The 20,833-nt window shown below is 32.6% G+C and overlaps 1 protein-coding gene across 2 annotated transcripts; it reads left to right on the forward strand.

Annotated features, from left to right (window-relative positions):
* The first annotated feature begins 3 nt into the window (after window positions 1-3).
* On the forward strand, window positions 4-14,973 carry LOC127720537 (putative tRNA (cytidine(32)/guanosine(34)-2'-O)-methyltransferase). 2 transcript variants are annotated; one of them, XM_052227130.1, is made up of 11 exons: window positions 4-93; window positions 1,681-1,857; window positions 2,808-2,877; window positions 3,653-3,755; window positions 6,511-6,589; window positions 7,707-7,759; window positions 8,456-8,509; window positions 8,683-8,785; window positions 10,729-10,812; window positions 13,288-13,391; window positions 14,606-14,973. In XM_052227130.1, exons 2-11 carry the CDS (start codon window positions 1,737-1,739, stop codon window positions 14,945-14,947), a joined length of 1,113 nt encoding a protein of 370 aa, XP_052083090.1. In that variant the 5' UTR covers window positions 4-93; window positions 1,681-1,736; the 3' UTR covers window positions 14,948-14,973. The 2 variants fall into 2 exon arrangements, with proteins under 2 accessions (XP_052083090.1, XP_052083091.1); XM_052227131.1 differs by lacking the exon at window positions 4-93 and adding an exon at window positions 225-339.
* Window positions 14,974-20,833: the final 5,860 nt, after the last annotated feature.

A 20,833-nucleotide genomic window follows, 5' to 3' on the forward strand; every position in this document is an offset into this window, starting at 1 on the left:
TGCGCTTTATAGATAAAGTGCAAAGTCTCTGGATTAAGAATCAAAATGATCTTGAATGTTGTTCAAGATATGTTTTTTCCAGACCTAAAAAATGTAACTTTTAAATATACATGTAACATCCTTCTGGTTCTTCACTATACGTATCTCCCGATATGCTAAAGCCACCCCTCCCATTCTTGAGTTGTTGACATAACTATTTGATTATTGAGGAATTGATTCTTACTGTGACATTTGTCACATGGGAAAGTGTGATATGATTTTGAAAGTCCTCTATATCATAGACGTATAATACAATGTTTTATATGTCTCTGTCTATATTGAGGAGAAAAAGTCTCATAAGTATTCAGGATATTTCAACAGCTTTTTGATGAGAAACTATTTGAACGAATGCATTTAAAAATCATAATTTTAATAGGTTTAACACAATTAAGTTACAGTTGTACTTCTAATTTTTAGTCACAATTCGACTTGAACAGGTTGATAGTATGTATTACATAGCTGCGGAATCGTAATCTGGGTCCGTTCGCCCAAAATCCCGTTTGCCAAGACCCATTCATGTTTGTCCTCTTGCATGTTCCCCCCATTTTTAAAGGTTTTGGGTTTAATAATTTTTTAACGTGTTTTAATTAGTGTATTGCTTTAAAATAAAGATAATAAGATTTTATTGTGTCACAATTTTAAAATAAAGATTTTACTGTTTTACAATAAAGCTAGTTACATTCTAAAGACTAAACAGTTTGCTTTTAGAGTTTTGAGAATTATTTTGACGAAATGAAAAATTAATATTGTCTTGATGATCAAAAGGCTGTTTCATTCATCTAAAAAAAATTGCAGAAGACCTCAAGCGTTCACCAAACTCGTCACAGTGACATTGCAGAAGTTTGAAGCAATATCACCAGCTCACACAATCATTCAAATGGTGCACTTTTCCAAATGAAAACGATAACTAGAACTACACCAAAGCTAGTATACATCTCATCACAATTAATACCAAATTAGCTTTGTAAATATTCTCTGTCTGTTTACTTGTGAACTTTGAAAATTTGTATTGACACGGATGAACTGTAAAGTTCAAGGTAATTAAGAATAAATTATATCAAAATACAAGTTAACGGTAGTCATGAATAATTAACCATCTAATCACACAAGAAATGAATACTCCATTAAAAAAAGTTGTATTCATGAGAATATAGATATTTTGGTAAATCCCCCCCTGGGATCCGCCACTGCTTTTTCTAAGTGAAGATCTGATTGCACTGGTATAATATTGTTCACACTGAAAGGACTCCTTCATCTGTTAGGAGTTGATCATTTAATCATCAAACTAACAAACTGTATAAGAACAGTGGAACTGTAAATAATAACAATGGGTCATTTCAAAGGACATGCACACCAATCAATATATATGTTATGGACTTATATGAGACTGCAAAGTTTTGCTCACAGACATGACAGAGAAGCCCTTTATTTGTAAAACATATAGATATTAACCTTAAAAGTCAAAAAATAAACATACTTTACATAGAACCATGAGAACCTTTCAACATTGTTCAAAGAGGAACTAAAGTCGTGTTAAGTTGTGCTTTATACATTTACTTCTTCACATTCTTAAATTGTGAAGATTTATTATCATTTTAAAGAAAATTCTTGCATATTTTTTTTTCAATTTATTATTTAAAGAGCATTTTATGGTAGAAAGTTAGGAACCTCTGACAACCAAATTAGAAGTCAAAGAAATGGGACGGTCAAGCAAAGACAAGAGGGATGTTTACTACAGACTGGCTAAAGAAGAGGGTTGGAGAGCGAGGAGTGCCTTCAAACTACTGCAAATAAATGAAGATTATAGTTTATTTAACGGTATAATTTAAATCAGCAAAATTTTATTTTATTTTTCTACAAACATTTGACAAAGGTGTTTAACAACCTAGATTACCCATCAGAGTCCTGCACAGACAATTTGTTTTAATTTATTCTCTAAAATATTGCTAAAATAATCATCAAATAATTAAATTGAAAATACATGTAGGTACACTGACCTTTATGTTTAAATTTGAATATATATACACATTCAATACTCTTAAATAAACACCTTAGTAGAACATTTTTAATTTTGTCTTGACCATAGCAAACATTTTGACCAGGTCTTCCCAGAAACAGTTCCTCTTATGAATCTTAGAACTGAAATTAGCTTCATCTAAAGTTCAAACATCTGCTGCAAAAAATTTCATCAGATTTTCCCAGGAAGGACTTTTTAGAACCTTAGGACTAAATATAAGCTGATGTGAGATATTAAAAGACTCCTGAGATGGTATAATTTGAGGTCAAATTGGTATCATACAACATGTTTTGGGGGGTTGCAGTCTCATTGCAGAATGCCAAATATCCACTTTTATTCAAATAATAGTAATTTGTTGTTTTTCATCTGAACACCTGTCTAATCTGAACAAAATCTTGCCTCTCAACATGTGTTGAATGAACAAAAAATGTAGACAGGTTTTATTAGTTGTATATATTTTTAGATTATCGTTGGTTATCTCAACCGCAAAAGCGAGAAAAGCAATCGAGTTGAGATGACCAATGATAATCTGTTTATCGCTATTTTACCTATGAAGACGTTGTTAATTTCCTTGACAACGGCACGTGTTCCCTTAGTTTCTAGCGATAATTTTCATATCACTGGGCTCCGTTTTCATATCACTCGACTCCGCTGAGAACTGAAATTATCAGTCAACAAGATCAAAGGAAAAATTCGTAAAATAGCGATAAATATCTATATCATTTAATTTTGATATATTTCTGTTTTTTAGGTGTGAAGAAGGTTGTAGATTTGTGTGCAGCTCCAGGAAGTTGGAGTCAAGTTTTGGCAAAGAAACTAATGCAAGTATATTTATGAATTTAAAAGACGATGTGGGGTATTTGTTAATAAGACAGAAATGCAACAAAATATAAAGTGAAAAAACAACAATAATAAGAGGGAAAAAAAAAGGGTCTTCAATGATACAAATATGTCAATACCATGAGTTATATAAGCCATATACTTCATTCTTGAAGGTTTGAGTGAACAAGACAAAATAACTTTTGTAAGATTTTCATTAACTGTTCAAGAGTTATTGGTCTTGTTTTCTGAAAAATGTTGAATGTATGGAAGGAAGAAATGTCTGTAAAGATTGTGTAAAAAATGTTCTGTTCACACAGAGACACATGATCGAAGCAATTGTTTTTTCATCATTAGATTAAGGAGATGGGGTAAAATTGCCAATGAGACAACTATCCACCAGAGTTCAAATAAGACATGAAATAATGTAAAACAATTTAATCGAGGAAACTAACAGCCGGATTTATAACAAAACAATTAATGAAAAACAAATATCACAGACATGAATCAGCAACAACCACTGAACTAATGGCCCCTGACTTTTAACCTATTGTTCTTTGATAAGGATTTTGACACTGTCATCAAACATCAATTTGAATTATAAGAAATCAAAAGGAACTATTACCCATAAAGGATTTTTGTTGAGGATCATATTATTAGTCCCATATATCTGCAAGTTTGTCTCTGAGAAAGTGTGATGTTTACATTTTGGCAATGCTTATCAAACATAATTATATGCATTAATATTTATTGATCATAATTATTTGTAAATTACAGAGAAGAGAAAGACAAACCTGCCGATGTTAAGATTGTAGCAGTAGATCTGCAGGCTATGGCACCAATCCCTGGTGTGATTCAAATTCAAGGGGACATAACAAAGGTACATGATGAAGATGTTTTTATGTACAGATAAAAGAAAAGTAAAAGGAAGGGTTTTGAAAGATGGCAAAAAAACTCAAACAAGGAAAGATTAGAATACATTGGAATGAAAATAACACTATAAATTTTGTGCTTGCAAAGACTCAACTTTACCTGAGGGATTTGGAACCTTAGGTTTTTGATAATTTATCAATGGTTAAATTTGAGATCAAACAGCACTGACTACTGAACTGATGATACCCCTGGGGACTAACAGTACACCAGCAATGGTATTGCCCCAGTGCTAGTAAATGAAAATAAAATTTTATAAATTTCTTGCCTCTTAAGAGTTTTCTGGATTAAGCTTCAACGGGAACACTCAAACCTAAACATCTGAAAGCCAGGTAGAAATGTATATATGTACCGATTATCAGGTTGTCTGCATATTGATATCATAAAATATCAGCTGCCAGTCACAATATGAAGCTTTTTGTCGAGTGAGTGCAGCGAACAAGATCAAAAAGGCTTCATATTGTGTCGAGCAGCTGATATTTTACAATATCAATATGCAGACATCCAGATAATCGATTTATCGGGTTGTATTTACGTATTTTTGCATGATAAAAACAAGTGTTTTTCTTTGTTTCACCAGCAAACCGGGAAGATGACGTGATAAGTTCGGGTCAAACTTATCAACGTCGGTTCATATATTATGATGTCGGTGATATGTCCAGGTCAAAGTTATTAAGGCCATATTTGACGTCACAAAGCCGTGATATGCAATTTTATTAAGAGCTGAGCAGAGTGATATAGACAGCGTGACGACCGATAAATTCTAAGGTCATCTTTGTCTGAGGGAATTCGATATGGTATTGCATTGAAATAAGGTTTAGTCAATGTAATGATGTAATTAAATGCTTGAAAAAAAGCGTATAATATGTATTGATTGAAATTTAATTCATTGCATAAAACGTTTTACATCACTATAAACATCATTTGGAACTTTTGCAATACCCTCGCATATTAAAATTGGAAATTTAAAAACCTCTTAACAATCTGGGAAAAAATCTGAACTTTTCCTTCATAAAATGTTTGCAATGGCATTAATTATATTTCACTTTTTTGCCAACCCATGAATTTCTGAATAACAATCGATGAGTATTGATCTTTTGAAATTTGATAACATTTTCATGACAAGATTTGGACAGATACTTGACAAATGAAGTGGTATAAAGCATACATGCATTTGTTTAACAGTCCACAGTGTTAGACTTGTGTATGTGTGTAGAATTGAGAGAAAAAATGTAACATTCACATTAGAGCCACATAAATAATGTGCAATTAAAGCAGGACTAACATGTATTCTTCTTTATAGGCAGCACGAGTGATTTAAATTATAGTTCTAAAATGGTTGTGTAACTGATTGATCTAATTTTGTTCTAGTCTAAGGGAGGTAACCTGAAGTATTTTCACATTGTTTTTATACGACCGCAAAAAAATTTTTGTGGTCGTATATTGGTATGACGTTGGCGTTGTCGTCGTCGTTGTCGTCGTCGTCTGGCGTCGTCCGGCGTCGTCCGAAGACACATTGGTTTTCGCACTCTAACTTTAGTTTAAGTGAATGGATCTCTATAAAATTTTACCACAAGGTTCAATACCACAAAAGGAAGGTTGGGATTGATTTTGGGGGTTATGGTACCAACAGTAAAGTAATTAGGGGCCAAAAATAAGCATTTTTGTAACTTCCAGACATAACTTGTGTGTTAGTGTATGGATCTCTCTGATATTGTACCACAAGGTTCCATATCACAAAAGGAATGCTGGGATTGATTTTGGGGGTAATTGCCTCAAAATTTTAGGAATTAGGGGCCAAAAAAGGGGCAAAAAACAAGCATTTTTCTAGTTTCATGACAATAACTTGTGTGTAAGTGTATGGGTCTTTCTGAAATTGTACTACAAGGTTCCATATCACAAAGGGAAAGCTGGAATTGAGTTTGGGGGTAATTGCTGAAACGTTTAGGAAATTGGGGGCCAAAAAGGGGCAAAAAATAAGCATTTTTCTAGTTTCCAGACAATAACTTGTGTTCAAGTGTATAGATCTCTCTGAAATTGTACTGCAAGTTACCATACCACAAAGGGAAGGCTGGGATTGATGATGGGGGTAATTGCCTCAATATTTTAGAAATTAGGGGCCAAAAAGGGGCAAAAAACTAGCATTTTTCTAGTTTCAGGACAATAACTTGTGTGTAAGTGTATGGATCTTTCTGAAATTGTACTACAAGGTTCCATATCACAAAGGGAAAGCTGGGTTTGAGTTTGGGGTAATTTCCCTAAACGTTTAGGAATTTGGGGCCAAAAAGGGGCCAAAAAACACATTTTTCTAGTTTCCAGACAATAACTTATGTTCAAGTGTATGGATCTCTCTGAAATTGTACTGCAAGGTACCATACCACAAAGGGAAGGCTGGGATTGAGTTTAGGGTCATGAATCATAAGGGGGTTCAAAAAATTTGGGGGGGATTTTCCTTTTTTTTCTTTTTTTCCTTTTTTTTTTCTTTTAAATTTTCCATTTTAAGTTGGTTATTTCTGATTTATATTTAAAAGCAAATAATAATGATATGGTAGGAAATACACACCAAACAGGATGTGTAAATTATTATATAATAAGTATTGTGCAATAGCAAGAAATTTTCAATTGCACAGTATTGCACAATAGCAAGAAATCTTCAATTGCACAGTATTGCATGTATAAAACTGTTTATTTTTTATTTTTTGTAGAAATCTACAGCTCAGAAGATAATATCCCATTTTGAAGGTGATTATGCTGACCTTGTGGTCTGTGATGGAGCGCCTGATGGTAGGTAGCACTGTTAATGTATCATGTTTATATAATTCACCTGGACGGCTGCACATGTCTGATGAAGCTAATTTGTCAGGCAAAATATTGCATGAATCTATAAAATATAACAACTATTTTTAAAACACTCATTAATGTGTTAAAGTTACATTCTTAGGCATTTATATATGTAATTCTACTTCTTTAAAAAAAATGCATACTGTCAATTTACATGACATTATCCAGTTGTTATTAACACTCCCTATTGTGAATTTATTTCTTCATGGTATGCTTATATTGTTGTGGTTTGTTTAAATGTATAAATATTTCCTTGTAATAATTTCTGGTATTGTAATGTTCCTGTATAGTTATACTCTTTTCAAATTGGATTGAAATATCATTCTCTCCAATTATTAATTATAAATTATAAGGGAAAAGGATTATTAGGTGTATTCTTGAAGTGTATCATTTCCTTAGGTAAAGATAGACTTTAAATGGCAATAGTTAAATGTAAAACCATTTTGTTTTAAAAAGGTCATAGGGATCTTTGTTTCATTTGCACTTGGTTTGTATTGTAAGACATCATTTGTGTGAGTTTTGTAATCAGTTTCATGGTGTTGACAAGTAGATTATAAAAGATAACATACTATTTTTGTATATAAGGCAATTATGTTACTATGTGATAACATTGATAATATTGCAAAGAATTTCAGTGTCAAGCTAATGTTCACAAACTAGAATTGGTAATTTTTAGTTCATCAAGCTGAAAAGTCAAATGGAAGCTTTTCTCATCCACAGCATTTTCTTTGATATGTCTAAATACTTTTAACTTTTTGACATGCTTGACCACAAAAATTTGAAATCCTATAAATAACAGAATAATTCTAGTTAACTCCCTTTGCCCACCTATGCAAAATAAAGTCTCAAGAACAGAAGTCGCCAAATATAAGATTTGTTCAATCAATAATAATTTAAATCACTTCTGGTGTACAAAAGTTCAATCCTGGTATCTATGAAGAGTTTATTAACTGCAAAAAGTTGGATGAAAAAAACCCAGAGAAATACTGAAAAATACTGAAAAATTTGTTCAAGAAGTTTGTTTTCTGTAATTTTCTAAAGTTGTAATTTTTCTTTTCAGTGACAGGATTACATGATATTGATGAGTATATACAGGCTCAATTATTACTAGCAGTAAGTATAAGTACCAGACATTTTTAATTTTGAAAATGCTGAGAAAATTTGAGACAAATTCTTGAATAATTGTATTGAAGGAAATCTGTTAACATGTGTATAAGTTAATACGTAGAAGATGTCAAAGAATGATAACCAAATATCAATTTATTACATGCACACTGTAATTGTATCACCCTCCCTTGTATTATTGTACACTGTATATGTAGATTTATGATGCCCATGCTCTGAAGAAGAGGGTTATAATGTTTTCCCCCTGTCTGTCCATACATTCATCTGTCTGTCTGTCCTTCTGTCTGTATGGTTGTCTGTACCATTAGATTCAGTTGCATTTTTCTCAGGAATTAAAAATTTTAAGCTTCCTGAAATTTGTTAACAGGCTTCATGTGAACATGCTTTACTGAGATTTTTAGATTTATATTTCTTCAAACTTTTGGTTTACGGAATACCTAAAGCGGGGATATCATTAGTGAGCAATATCTCACAGTTGTAGTTGTTATTCCATATTGCACAATGTTAATTTATTATTTCACATTAGGACTATTATTCACCCTATGAAAGTATAATTCCACACTTTAAATGTAATATTCCACACTGTTAATGTAATATTCTAAACTGTTGATGTATTCCACAATGTCATTCAATATAGATATGTAATATATATGTATTATTACCCTGATCTATGTTCTATTTCAGGCTCTTAATATAACAACACATGTTCTCAAGAAAGGTGGAAACTTTGTTGCAAAGGTGAGAATTTGTAAAGCAACTTATTGTCTTGCCAATGACCAAAGTATCCTTATCATGCTAATAGAAAGTTTAAAATAAACATTATTTTATTGTGAAAAATTCAATAGACTCTTATTTTTTAAGTTTTTTGTAGTTTCAAAATCTTCTGAATATACTTTTTATATCTGTTACAGATTTTTAGAGGAAAAGATGTCACATTACTTTATTCACAACTGAAAATATTCTTTCCACTGGTATCAATCTTTAAACCAAGGAGTAGCAGAAATTCTAGCATAGGTAAGGTTATGTAAAGGATGTGATCAGAATTCATGATATTGGGTTACCGGTAGGCTCAGTCATGTGACTATTTTTAGTATATTCATTCCTGAAACCTCAATGTATTGACTTTAAGGCCAACTAAAATTAATTAGTAGATTTCATCCAGCTTCCTGTAAAAAAAGATTGGCAATGACTGTTCTAATTGCTTTAGAAACTTATTTTCAGTAAATAGAAAAAGTGTGGGGAAATGTTCTCTTAAAGACTACCTACATCAAATTTCATTTGCTTTCTAAGCTTGGTCAATATGGTTTATAGTGCCCATATATGCATTTATATGAAACACATGTATTATGAGTTCAGGGTAAAATGAAAACTCAAACTGTGTGGAAGATTCTAGGGTTGATACTCTTGTGATTCTTATGCAAGTTGCAAATATAATTTTTATTCCCCCGCCGTAGCTGAGGGGGCATAAAGTTTTACCCTTGTCCGTCTATATGTACATATGTACGTCCATACGTCCCAAAATTGGTTTCCGTTTTCTAACTAAAGTTTGCCTCAACCAAATGTTATGAAACTTATACACAATGCTTATTACCACATAATACAGATCAGGTTTGAATTTTGGTAGCGTCACTCTAACCGTTCTAGAGTTATGCCCCTTTATAAATGAAAAAATTACAATTATATTAGTTTCCGTTCTCTAACTTAAGTTCGCATCTACCAAATGTTATGAAACTTATACACAATGCTTATTACGACAAAACACAGTTTAAGTTTGAATTTTGGTGGGGTCACTTTAACCATTCTCGAGTTATGCCCCTTTATAAATGGAAAAAAAAAATGCAAAATTTTTAGTTTCCGTTCTGTAACTTAAGTTGCCTCAACCAAATGTTATGAAACTTATACACAATGCTCATTACCACAAACACAGATCAAGTTGAATTTTGGTGTTGTCACTTTAACCATTATCGAGTTATGCCCCTTTATAAATAGAAAAATTGCTAAATTTTTAGTTTCCGTTCTGTAACTTAAGTTTGCCCCAACCAAACAGTATGAAACCTATACACAATACTTATTACCACAAAACTCAGATCTAGTGTTTATTAGTTATAAACATGCAATGTAAAACATGAACTTACCTAAACGAAGAAGTTTTTTAATGACTTTATTAAATGGCTGGTGACAAGGTGTGTTTGATGTTTGTCAACAAGAAAGAGCAGTTTGGGGTAAATCTTGCTTTTGATTGGCCGACTTTATGTTGATACTGTCCATATTGCAGAAGTTCATGCATTTGTCAATTTCTTTATTTTAAGCGTGTTTTTTATACCAATGTGTGCCACTATTCTTGTGCTTTTGGATATCATTGGCATTCCAAATTTCCTGACACAAAGTCATTGTGTAAATAAAAAAATCCCCAGTTTTCTTTAGCTAATCATTGACCTTTGTGACATACCACAATTTGCGTTCTGTAACTTCGCTTATTACTTGTAACACGAATATTTCATGCTTTTCATGTGATCGATCTGAGGGGGGGATGATTTCAGAAGAGGGACAGGGACGAAAATCTGTCAAATAATTTTAATTGGACTAACACCCTAATTTCACCTTAAATTCATCATTTCAGTTGTTTTGGTAGTATTTTCTGTGTTTGATTTTAATTTTATTGCAAAAACAAAGCTTATTCACATAGTAATATGGCATCAAGAATGCTAATTGACAAATTAAATCCATGTTTAGATACTTTAATTTTATCAGTTTGTGCTGAATTATTAAAATACTTCTTATTTTATTACAAAATTTTAAAGGAAATGAGGTTGTCACGCATAATCTCCCACTTTTTGGAGCTGGAGAGAGGGAGTTCTCTCAATTTGTAGCTCCAAAAGGTTGACAGATACAACTTATTGAACATATTTTAGGATATTGTGATTGATTTCTGTATGTAATGTTTTTTTCTCTTACAGAGGCCTTTGTTGTATGTCAGAATTACTGCCCACCAGATGGTTATATACCCAACATGTCAAATCCACTATTAGATCATCAGTATGGTGAGTTGCTATTGCATATGTTATTTTATTTCTTTTTTTTTACAGAAAACCTGTTAACTAGGTTATGATCTGAGTGTTTAGCCAGAAAATCTTTGAAACTGACCATTTGTCACAAGACATCAAGAGGAATCTTTATAAAAACTTGGAATTCAATAATGTTATAAGCCAACTAGTTTTGGTGTGCAATTTATTTTCTACGAAACATATCACAAATATAAGTCATCGCAAATATTACAAAAAAGGATCTTCACTCATAATACTCCATCAGCAAAGTAAGAAATTCATGAAAAAGAATCAAAGTAATGTCGATAAGAAAGGGCTAAACACGAGTAAAAGAACCACCAAGTTTTTTTTAATAGTATAAGATAGCTTGAGACCCAATAGGTTCATGTGGAATCCTTTCAGTACATTGTGGGTTCATTAGAACAATCTTTGATGTAACTTTTTTGAAAAATGGAGGGAAGTGAACCAATTATTTGCATTTTTTACATATCATATAGTCTTAAGATTGGGTTGTTCCCCTTCTCAACATGAAGCAGGAACAGATTTATAGGGCATTCTTCAGTCCTGTCTTGTAAGTGCTCTCACACCTATATTTCTTGACAAATATTTTATCAAAGGACAAGGTTTACTTTAGGCCAAATATGGCCTTGAATTTCAACTTTGTCCTAAAATTTCAAAATGGAATAATATGGTTAGTAACTGGATCTATTTCAAAAGCCTTACTACTAGGTTAACAAATAGTGAACAACAAACTAAACAAATGTTTTCATTCTTAGCTTCAAAGTCAGCAAATTTTGGATATATTGTCAAAAAATGATGATTTTGCGCATTTTTCAGACCTAAAAGCTTAAGGAAATCCTTGGCCACAGCCTAGGATCCAAAATGTTCTGTAGCCAAAATTTGCCAATGATGATATCGAATCCCTAGACACAAAAACTTTCTGGATTAGGGGAGGCGGCCAAAGTAAATTATGTTAAAAACTGACTTTAGAACACAAATAATGCATACTTGAGGGGTCATTTCATCGTTTTTTTTAATGTGATGTGCCAAAAAGAAGTTATTTTGTATTAATAGTTATATCACGACTATTTCTATGTTAAATTTGTAGAATTTTGGCCTGATAAAAAAAACATCAAAATTTAACCCTTCGTGAACTTACTCCTTTATGTGCTCTGAAAAATTTGATACTCATCCCTGATCACCTATTTGTATGTCCTTCCTACAATAGTGTGGGTCATAATGTTATTTGTCTGTGCACCTGTTGGTATGTTAGTCCATCTGTCCTGTAAACATTAGGTTAAAGTTTTTGGTTAAGGTAGTTTACCATGAGGTTGTGGTCACATCGACTTGAAATTAAGTACACCTGTTCATATTATTGTGCAATATTTAATATTATTGCAAATTTTGGTTTTGACCCATAGTTCATTGGACATGCAAATGTCATACTGCTAGTAGGGCATGGTGTCCTATGGTAACATCTTTTGAGTTGTGTTCTTTTGTGCTAGTGTGCTGCATAAAAAAGACATATTTTCAGTACATGCTGTAAGGAATGGAATTACTATTCAAGCTTTCCATCAGTCTGATGTTTTGTAATGAGCAGTCAGTTGTTAATATGACACATTGTATAGACAGCTGTCTTATTTTGAAGACTGTATATTGCCCTATAGATGTCTAATTTTGTGATCTATTTACTGTATTCCTAGATAAAATTATTAAATCAAAAAATATTTCTCATTATTTTAAATATAACCCTATGTTATTTTTGCATGTAACCAACATGTGCTGTATCTAGTATGATGTTTTGACACAGTTAAGAGTTATCTTTCTTGGTTCATACTGCTGTATCATACTTCAAAGGTTGTTCACAAAGTGTAGCAATATAAAAATGAATGTGTCAAAATACATTTAAACATTAAAGTGTACAATACGCTTGACTGGCCAGTATTTAAAGAATATATCACTCAACAAATAAAAACAAACTCCTTTCTCTTCTAAGTTCTATGTTTGAGTATCAAGCTTTAAATCAAATATATAACTCAAAGACCCCTTCTTTGCCACAATTCAAAATCTGCAAAACAAGAATGTGCCCTTTGTACTATCACATTTGCAACTTCAGTGAACTGCTAAACACTAATTTGGCATATATTTTTAAAAGTTCAGAAATATCAATGAACATGTGCACTCAGATTCAATTAAAGTGACAACACCTTCATGGTAAACTACTACTTTAACCTAAAACTAAACCTAATACTGGTCGGACTAACAGACACACAGACTGTTAAACAATAGTCCCCAACATTTAAAACATGTTCAATAGGATGTAAACTTTTTAAAACAAATACCAAATTAGTGTTTTGACACAGATTTTCCCAAATCACTGAATATAGAAGTGTGATAGTATGAGCAGGGCATTGTAACCCATAGAAACATAAGGATATTCTTGTTTTTCATCTTTTCAATTTCTTCTTTCAGATGTGGACTTCAACAATTTAGAAGGACCTAACAGAATAATTGTACCATTCTTAGCTTGTGGTGATCTGAGTGGATTTGATTCAGATCGTACATATCCTCTTGAGGTATATAATAGTTTCAATTGGACTTGCAATAACTACATTCACTTCATATGTTATTTTAGACCGGTCTTTGTAGCAATGGTCAATTTTGGGACAGTCATTACTGACTACAGTATTTCTATAACTACTTGGTCAAAGTCAGCTTGCAGGTGACCAAAGTGAGGCTAGAAAATCTTATATTGGTCAAAGTGATAAAACTGGATTCAATGTTTTCCTGTTGATGAACTAATATTTGTGGAATGCTTGAAAACTATTTTTCTGATATCTTGTTTTTGCATGAATCTCAGTTCACATATCATCAAGATACATGTATAAAAGAAATTTTTTTCCTGATGAATAATTATAAACAAAAACTAGACTTTAACAATGCAGTCATTTCATTTTAAGATGCTTTTTACATGATGTAATTCTACACTGAGTTAGCAAGTTTTTTTACATAAATAAAAAAGAAAATGTCTCCCAATTTTGTCCCCCACGTATTGCGTTGCGAGGAACATGGAAATACCGGGAGTCCGTTCGTCTGTGTGTCCGTCCGTCCGGTCTTGTTAGCGCTTTCACGGGTACAATTCTTGCAAGATTTTTATAAAACTTATACTATAGGTTAAAATCACCAATATCTAGGACAAGTTCTAAAATGGTGGACGATCGACTTTTTTTAAAAGAGTTATGCCCCTTAGAAATATTAAATTTATGGAAAATGACCTAGTTAGCGCTCCCACGGTTACAATTCTTGTCAGATTTTTATAAAACTTATACTATAGGTTAATATCAGCAATATCTCGGACAAGTTCTTAAATGGTGGACAATGGACTTCTTTTAAAAGAGTTATGCCCCTTAGAAATATTAAATTTATGGAAAATGGCCTAGTTAGCGCTCTCACAGGTACAATTCTTGACAGATTTTTATAAAACTTATACTATAGGTTAATAACAGCAATATCTCAGACAAGTTCTAAAATGGTGTATGATCGACCTTTTTTAAATGAGTTATGCCCTTTGGAAATATTAAATAAGTGCAACACGGGGGACATTAGAACGCTGTTCTTTTATTTAGTTTGAGTTTGGTTTAATTAATTGTATGTAGAGATATTGTACTACCGTACTAGTACTTTTCTATTTCTTACAAGTTTTTTGTACAAATGTTTCTTTTTAACAGTTTGAATTGCACTGCTCACATTTGTAAGACAAATATTCATACAATCGTAAATGCATTTTCAGCTTGAACCTGGCAAGGAATATGTGTATCATCCCCCAACACAAAGCCCAATTCACCCCCCTTATGAGGAGGCATGTAAACTGAGAAAGAATGATCAGCTATCTAAACCATCAGATGGGGGCCACTCGAGGGACATTGGTCCAGCAAATGATGAAAGAGGCACTGCAGGAGTGAAAGGCAGTGGTGATATAAAAGACAATCGAATGACTCCTGACATTGGTTTAGACAATGAATCAAAGAGTCATCTTTGTAGTGATATGAATAATTTAACAATAAATGAATATGAAATAAGGACAGGGAATACTGATAAAAACATGGAGAAAAATAATATCAGCAATGGTTAAAAATAAAGATTTTTTACTGAAACAAACTTTTCTTTTATTACAGAATTTGTTATTCAGTTCAGAATATGAGTGTCTGAAATTAATGAACTAATAGTTTCCATCTTTATGGGTTCATGTACGAATTTTACCACTTGTCATTGTTTTAGGATCTTGATACTGAAAATATTGCATGAAAAAAATTGTTACTTCCTAACTTTAGCTTCTACCAAATTGGAAACTGATTTTATTGAAGTATAATTAGACATGAGATCTCTGCTGAGAGTGAATTTTATTGATTTATATTATACATGGGGCATTAAGGTGTACCATTATCCATCTGTCTGACATCCGTCCATCCCAAAAGTGGTTTCCAGTCTGTAACTTTTGTTTGCAACAACCAAATGTTATGAAACTTTTACACAATGCTTATTACCACTAAACAAAGTTCAAGTTGGAATTTTGGTGGCGTCACTTTTACTGTTCTTGAGTTATGTCTATTATAAATTAAAAATTGCTGAATTTGCACTCTTTACTTACGTTGCCTCTACCAAATGTTATGAAACTTATACACAGTGCGTATTATCACTAATCACAGATCAAGGTCGAAATTGAGTGGCATCACCTTCACTGTTATTGTGTAATGCTCCTTCATAAATGTAAAATTGCCAAATTTGCTGTTTTACACACTAATAATTACATTACATGTATGTTTCAATATAATACGTTATTTTGATTGGCTAACAGCAATCCCGCGTTATTATGAAATTAACCTTCATTTAAAAATGAAATATAACATTTATGATGACATGAGCTTCCACAATAAAGTGCACAGGTAAATAAAAGAAAAACTTGATAGAAATCGTGTTTTCATGATTCTAGCAAAAAAATGTAATTATTAGTATTGAATGCCACTTTTAGTAATTTTATAGGGTAGTAAAAGCGTTGACCGTGCGCATATTTTTAGAATGAAGTGCTTGCGGGCTTCATACAAAATGTACTTCGGTCAATGCGTTTACTTCCCAATAAATTTACAAAAAGAAGCATTCAATTCTTAAATACAGAAACAAATGTCATTAAGTTTCACAGAAGAGAAAACTCAATAGGTTTGAATTAGTACATTTACTCTTGCATATTTACCTGCGGGAGATAAGTGTCCCATGGACAAATTCTTTTTTTATTTTAGATAATTTCAAAGAAACAATCAAATCAATTCATAAAAGATAGGAGAAGGATACCAAAGGGACATTCAAACTCATAAATCGAAAATAAACTGACAATGCCAAGCCTAAAAAAGAAAAAAAAACCAGTCAAACAACAGTACACAAAACACAACATAGAAAACCAAAGACTGAGCATCATGAACCCCAACATCACCTAGGGGTGATCTCAGGTGCTCTGGAAGGGTAAACAGATCCTGCTCCACATGTGGCACCCATCATGTTGCTCATGTTAGTACTAACCTAGTGATCAGTCTCATTCGGTATGGTAACACTCAGGGAAAAGGAGACAGGATTGTAGTTACGACAATTGGAACATCGTTGTCATCTGTGAAACGGATATTCCGTAACTGTCAACTAGCTTGTAATGGTGTCCGCAAAATTTACTAAGGGACCATTTCAACTTCACCACTTGGAACTCTTGGTTTAAAAGCTTCGTTGTGAGCATCAACCCTCTATCAATGAAATCATATTAGGAAATACAAGCGTTGGAATATCTTATCAACTGAATGATATATACTCCATATACAGTCGCTGCTGGAATGTTGCTACATAGAAAAGGAAAGTTCACAATTGGGAAGCTGAAATCATCTCTTTTGTCGTAAAACTTTGTTTTCAACCGACCGTCATTGTCTATGTCTAGATGTAAGTCAAGATATGAGACAGACTTAACTGTATATGTTGTATCCTTTATCTCAAGTTTGATGGGATAGATGCGTTCAATATAGTCAACAAATCTGGAATTATTTAGTGAGAGAACATCATCTATAGTGAAAAGTAAAATTAAAGGATACTGCTAATTCGTTTCATTCTTCCTAAGAGATTCCTGTATTAAGTCAGCATCATATGAACAAATGAATAAGTCGGCAAGAAGAAGAGCACAGTTGGTTCCCGTGTGAATGCCGATTGTTTGTTGAAAAATGCATTCTCTAAACGTAACAAATATGTTGTCAATCAAAATATCAAGCATCTTGATAATGTCAGTTTCAGAGAATTTTTTGTTTGAATCAGAGTGATTTTTTACAAAGTACGACTAATCTCTCTTTAAGGCAAGAAACTGGAGTCTACTTAGGCCTATCTTTTTTATGAAACAAAGCAGGACCAACTCTTTCAATTTGTAGTTTAGTTTGGAATGGGGAATATTTGTGTAAAGTGTAGAAAAGTCGTCAAAATGTTTTACTACTATTGCAAGATTGAAAGTCTAAGATGTTCTCTAAAAGATCTATGGAATTTTTTAGTTTCCAACTCCGATTGACGGCACCTCTAGAATAGGTAGTTTCACAATAACTGTGAAGCCCGGCTTTAATTGCTGATAAAATTGATGTTTATAATTTCGAAAGAGGTTTCTTGTAGCATTTGGTAGACCCAACAATACAACGTTATTTGTAAGGACACTTATGTAATTTAGGTATTCAATACAGTGAAGGAAGATCCAGTTCTTCATCTTTGGTTGAAATTCAAAAGGAACTTATAACAGACCTATGATTATCCAGGATTTCCTCCTTTGTAAGTGTCGTTGGAGGGAGTATATGTTGAGTTTCCAAGTGAATTGTTAATACCTATTTCATTTATCCAGCTGTTTATGTAATGTGATTTACACACATAAACGATGTTGTTAGAGGCTTTATCTGCGAGGACAACATATTTGAAATTAAGTGTTTCATCATATAGACAAATTCTAAATATTTGCAACCAGCAAGTAGTTGTTAATTTCACAGATAGATTTGTTGCTGACATAAAATAATGTCATTCTTTCCAGTAATAGTTGAGCAAAGAATGGCAGAAATATTTGTTGGAAAACGGACAGGGTGAAGGCAATATAGATAATTATAAAAACTCATCAAAATACAAAGAGAAGTCACTGACAGATTTATAATTTTGAATTTTGAACTGTATCTGTTCCAGAACAAAGAAATTTGTATGCTGGTTGTTGCTGATTGTCCTTATTATACCCCGCTTTAAAAAAGTGGGGGGTATGCTGTTTTACCTCTGTCTGTCCGTCCGTCCGTCCATCCATCCGTCCATCCGTCCCATGAATATTTTTCGTCGCATCTTTCTCAGGAACTACATTACAAGGATTTCTGAAATTTGGTTTCAGGGTTTATATGAGTCAGCTATACCGTGTGATGCGTTTTCAGATTCATCACTCAACCACTTCCTGTTTACCCTATACTTTTAAAGGGAGTATCATTAGTGAGCAGTAGCTCACAGATTCACTTGTTTCTTAAAATTTCTGGTCTCACTATTTTCAAAATATTGATCTTTCGAAAAGTTAACCAATCCGACAATGATTGTATTTGGTACACAAAATGTACATATATCTATTTTGGACACTTAGGTAGTAAACAAATATTTCTTTCAAAATACAACTTTCAATTATGATAATAATGGTACAATGTGAATAATGTTATCTATTTTCAAGAGTTATGATGACATCAACTATTCCGATTTACATTTTGAATTGTCAGTATCCTATTCTAGACATGCCCAAATAAAAAGCAAATGTTATTGCGACTATTTCCGAAAAAAATAATATTTAAGAAATACACAATATGGTAGAATCAAAGATCCTAGGGACATGCATGACTAGAAGTTATCATGCAATAACCAAAAAGAAAATATCTTTTTCAAGAGAAGGTCTTTTCTTATGTTTATGTTGAATTAATTTAGATGGTGACCTAAATTGATTGGCCCAAAAACGAATTATATTGAATTATTTTTTGTTCAGTAAATAAGCTTTTGAACAAACGCATTTTAAGAGGATTGCTACATTAACGTAGTTGTATGGCTTTAATGCAACTATTATAATTAGATGAAATTATAATTAGCATGATAATTTCCAGGCAAGGTATTTGGTAATTAGTAGCACAAAGGTCAATCAAATTCTAGTTTAAGATTTGCTTCGAAGCATGCATTTCTTATATCATGCTTAATAGGAATACATTATCATATATAGATATAAGAAGATGTGGTATGAGTGCCAATGAGACAACTCTCTATCCAAGTCACAATTTCTGAAAGTAAACTATTATAGGTCAAAGTAGGTTGCTTACATTCACGTCAATTGGATTCACTGAAAAGCACACCACTTTCACTTTATTCTTAAATACTGTTGATGAGACAGAAAAGTTGTAAACAGACATGATTTTCAATAGGGTTTGTTATTCACGTTTAATTAGAAGCCTAAGGATACTTGTGGTATCGCTTCAAACTGGATAACTTGCTGTATCATTTTTAGTTCGGAAATAATTACGTGTATAATACTTTATAAAATGTACAATCATTATCTTTTTTATCGCAGATCAGTAGAGTGTTTTTGTCCATATGATAGTATACTGCAGACGGATCAGAACATTTTTTAAAATTAAGCAAGTTTTTATATGTTTTCCCGTCATGTTGTATAATTATCAGATTTCTAGACACACCACCAACAACGAAAAAGTTGCCGCTACGATCATTTGCTACGCCGTAAGGATTCATCAAAGAATCATCGTGAAAATTCCATACTTCTTTTCCTTTCATATCATAACAATATACATTGCCATTTGAATAGCTTGAACAGAATAGGTTGTGTTTTGATGCAGATATATAAAAGTTGCCTGCTGCAGGAACAGTACATAGTTTCTTACCCTTAATGTCAAAAACTCCAACTTGATCAAGTTTTACGTAAATTTTACCATTTGACTGACTCAATCCCCAGCAATGACCTCCGGTCTCTATCTTCTTCTCAACCCGACTAGTGCGATAGTTAAATATTTCGAAGAATCCTTTATCTCCGTATGTGATTGCAATGCGATCCGAATCTAGAACTGTTATGTCAAACGGAGTAGCAGAAACTTGAATACTGCCGATACAGTTTCCGTCTTCACTGTACTCCAACAGTTCTGTGCTAAAGTAATTCGCAAACAGTAGATGTTCATTAGGCAATATAGCACAACCTGTAATATACATCTGTTCTTTCTTTATATCAACCTTAGTTATTAATTTAAGTTCAATGTCAGCGACATTACTCAAGGGTTGTACGTTTTGCTGCATTTGTGCCTGCTCTATTTTTAGCTCTTTTAATTCTAATTTCGTTGTATGTTCAGCTACTTGAATTTCTCCAAACTCTTTGACTCCACCATTTGATACTTTCTCGATATCACTGTTAAGATCTAGGTTGAATTTGTAATCGTATATAGAATCAGTTGCAGTTTTGATGGATTCTATTTCACTCATAACCAATTTGTCAATTTGACGCGTTCCAAGAAATACTTGTAGGTCGGAGGCAAACTCTTTCATCTGCAATACTTGATCTTTTAGTTTGATAAGCTTTTCCTCTTCTGAATGAAACTGTTGTAGAAACGTATTACATTTTGATTTGCATGTTTCTGATGCTGATACTAATGTTTGGATTAATTTTTCTTCAAACTTGTCTAAATGATCATTTATTTTTGTCCTCGTATCTCGGATAATCCTCCTGATATCTTTTTCTTGCTTTTCAATATCATTTTTGGCAGCATTTCTATTGTTGATGCAATGTGTTATATTACTCAATGTTACCTCGATTGCCTCTTGCAAGTCGGATATAGCTGTGGATTATCTTGCATTTGTAGCAGCAACATCTATCGATATGACATCGGAACAAGATCGATGTTCTGGTGGCAAACATACCACACAAAGAGGTTTATCGTGAGATTTACAAAACCAC

The sequence above is a fragment of the Mytilus californianus genome, unplaced genomic scaffold (assembly GCF_021869535.1).
Source record: "Mytilus californianus isolate M0D057914Y unplaced genomic scaffold, xbMytCali1.0.p SCAF_11, whole genome shotgun sequence".
Classification (NCBI taxonomy): Eukaryota; Metazoa; Mollusca; class Bivalvia; order Mytilida; family Mytilidae; genus Mytilus; species Mytilus californianus.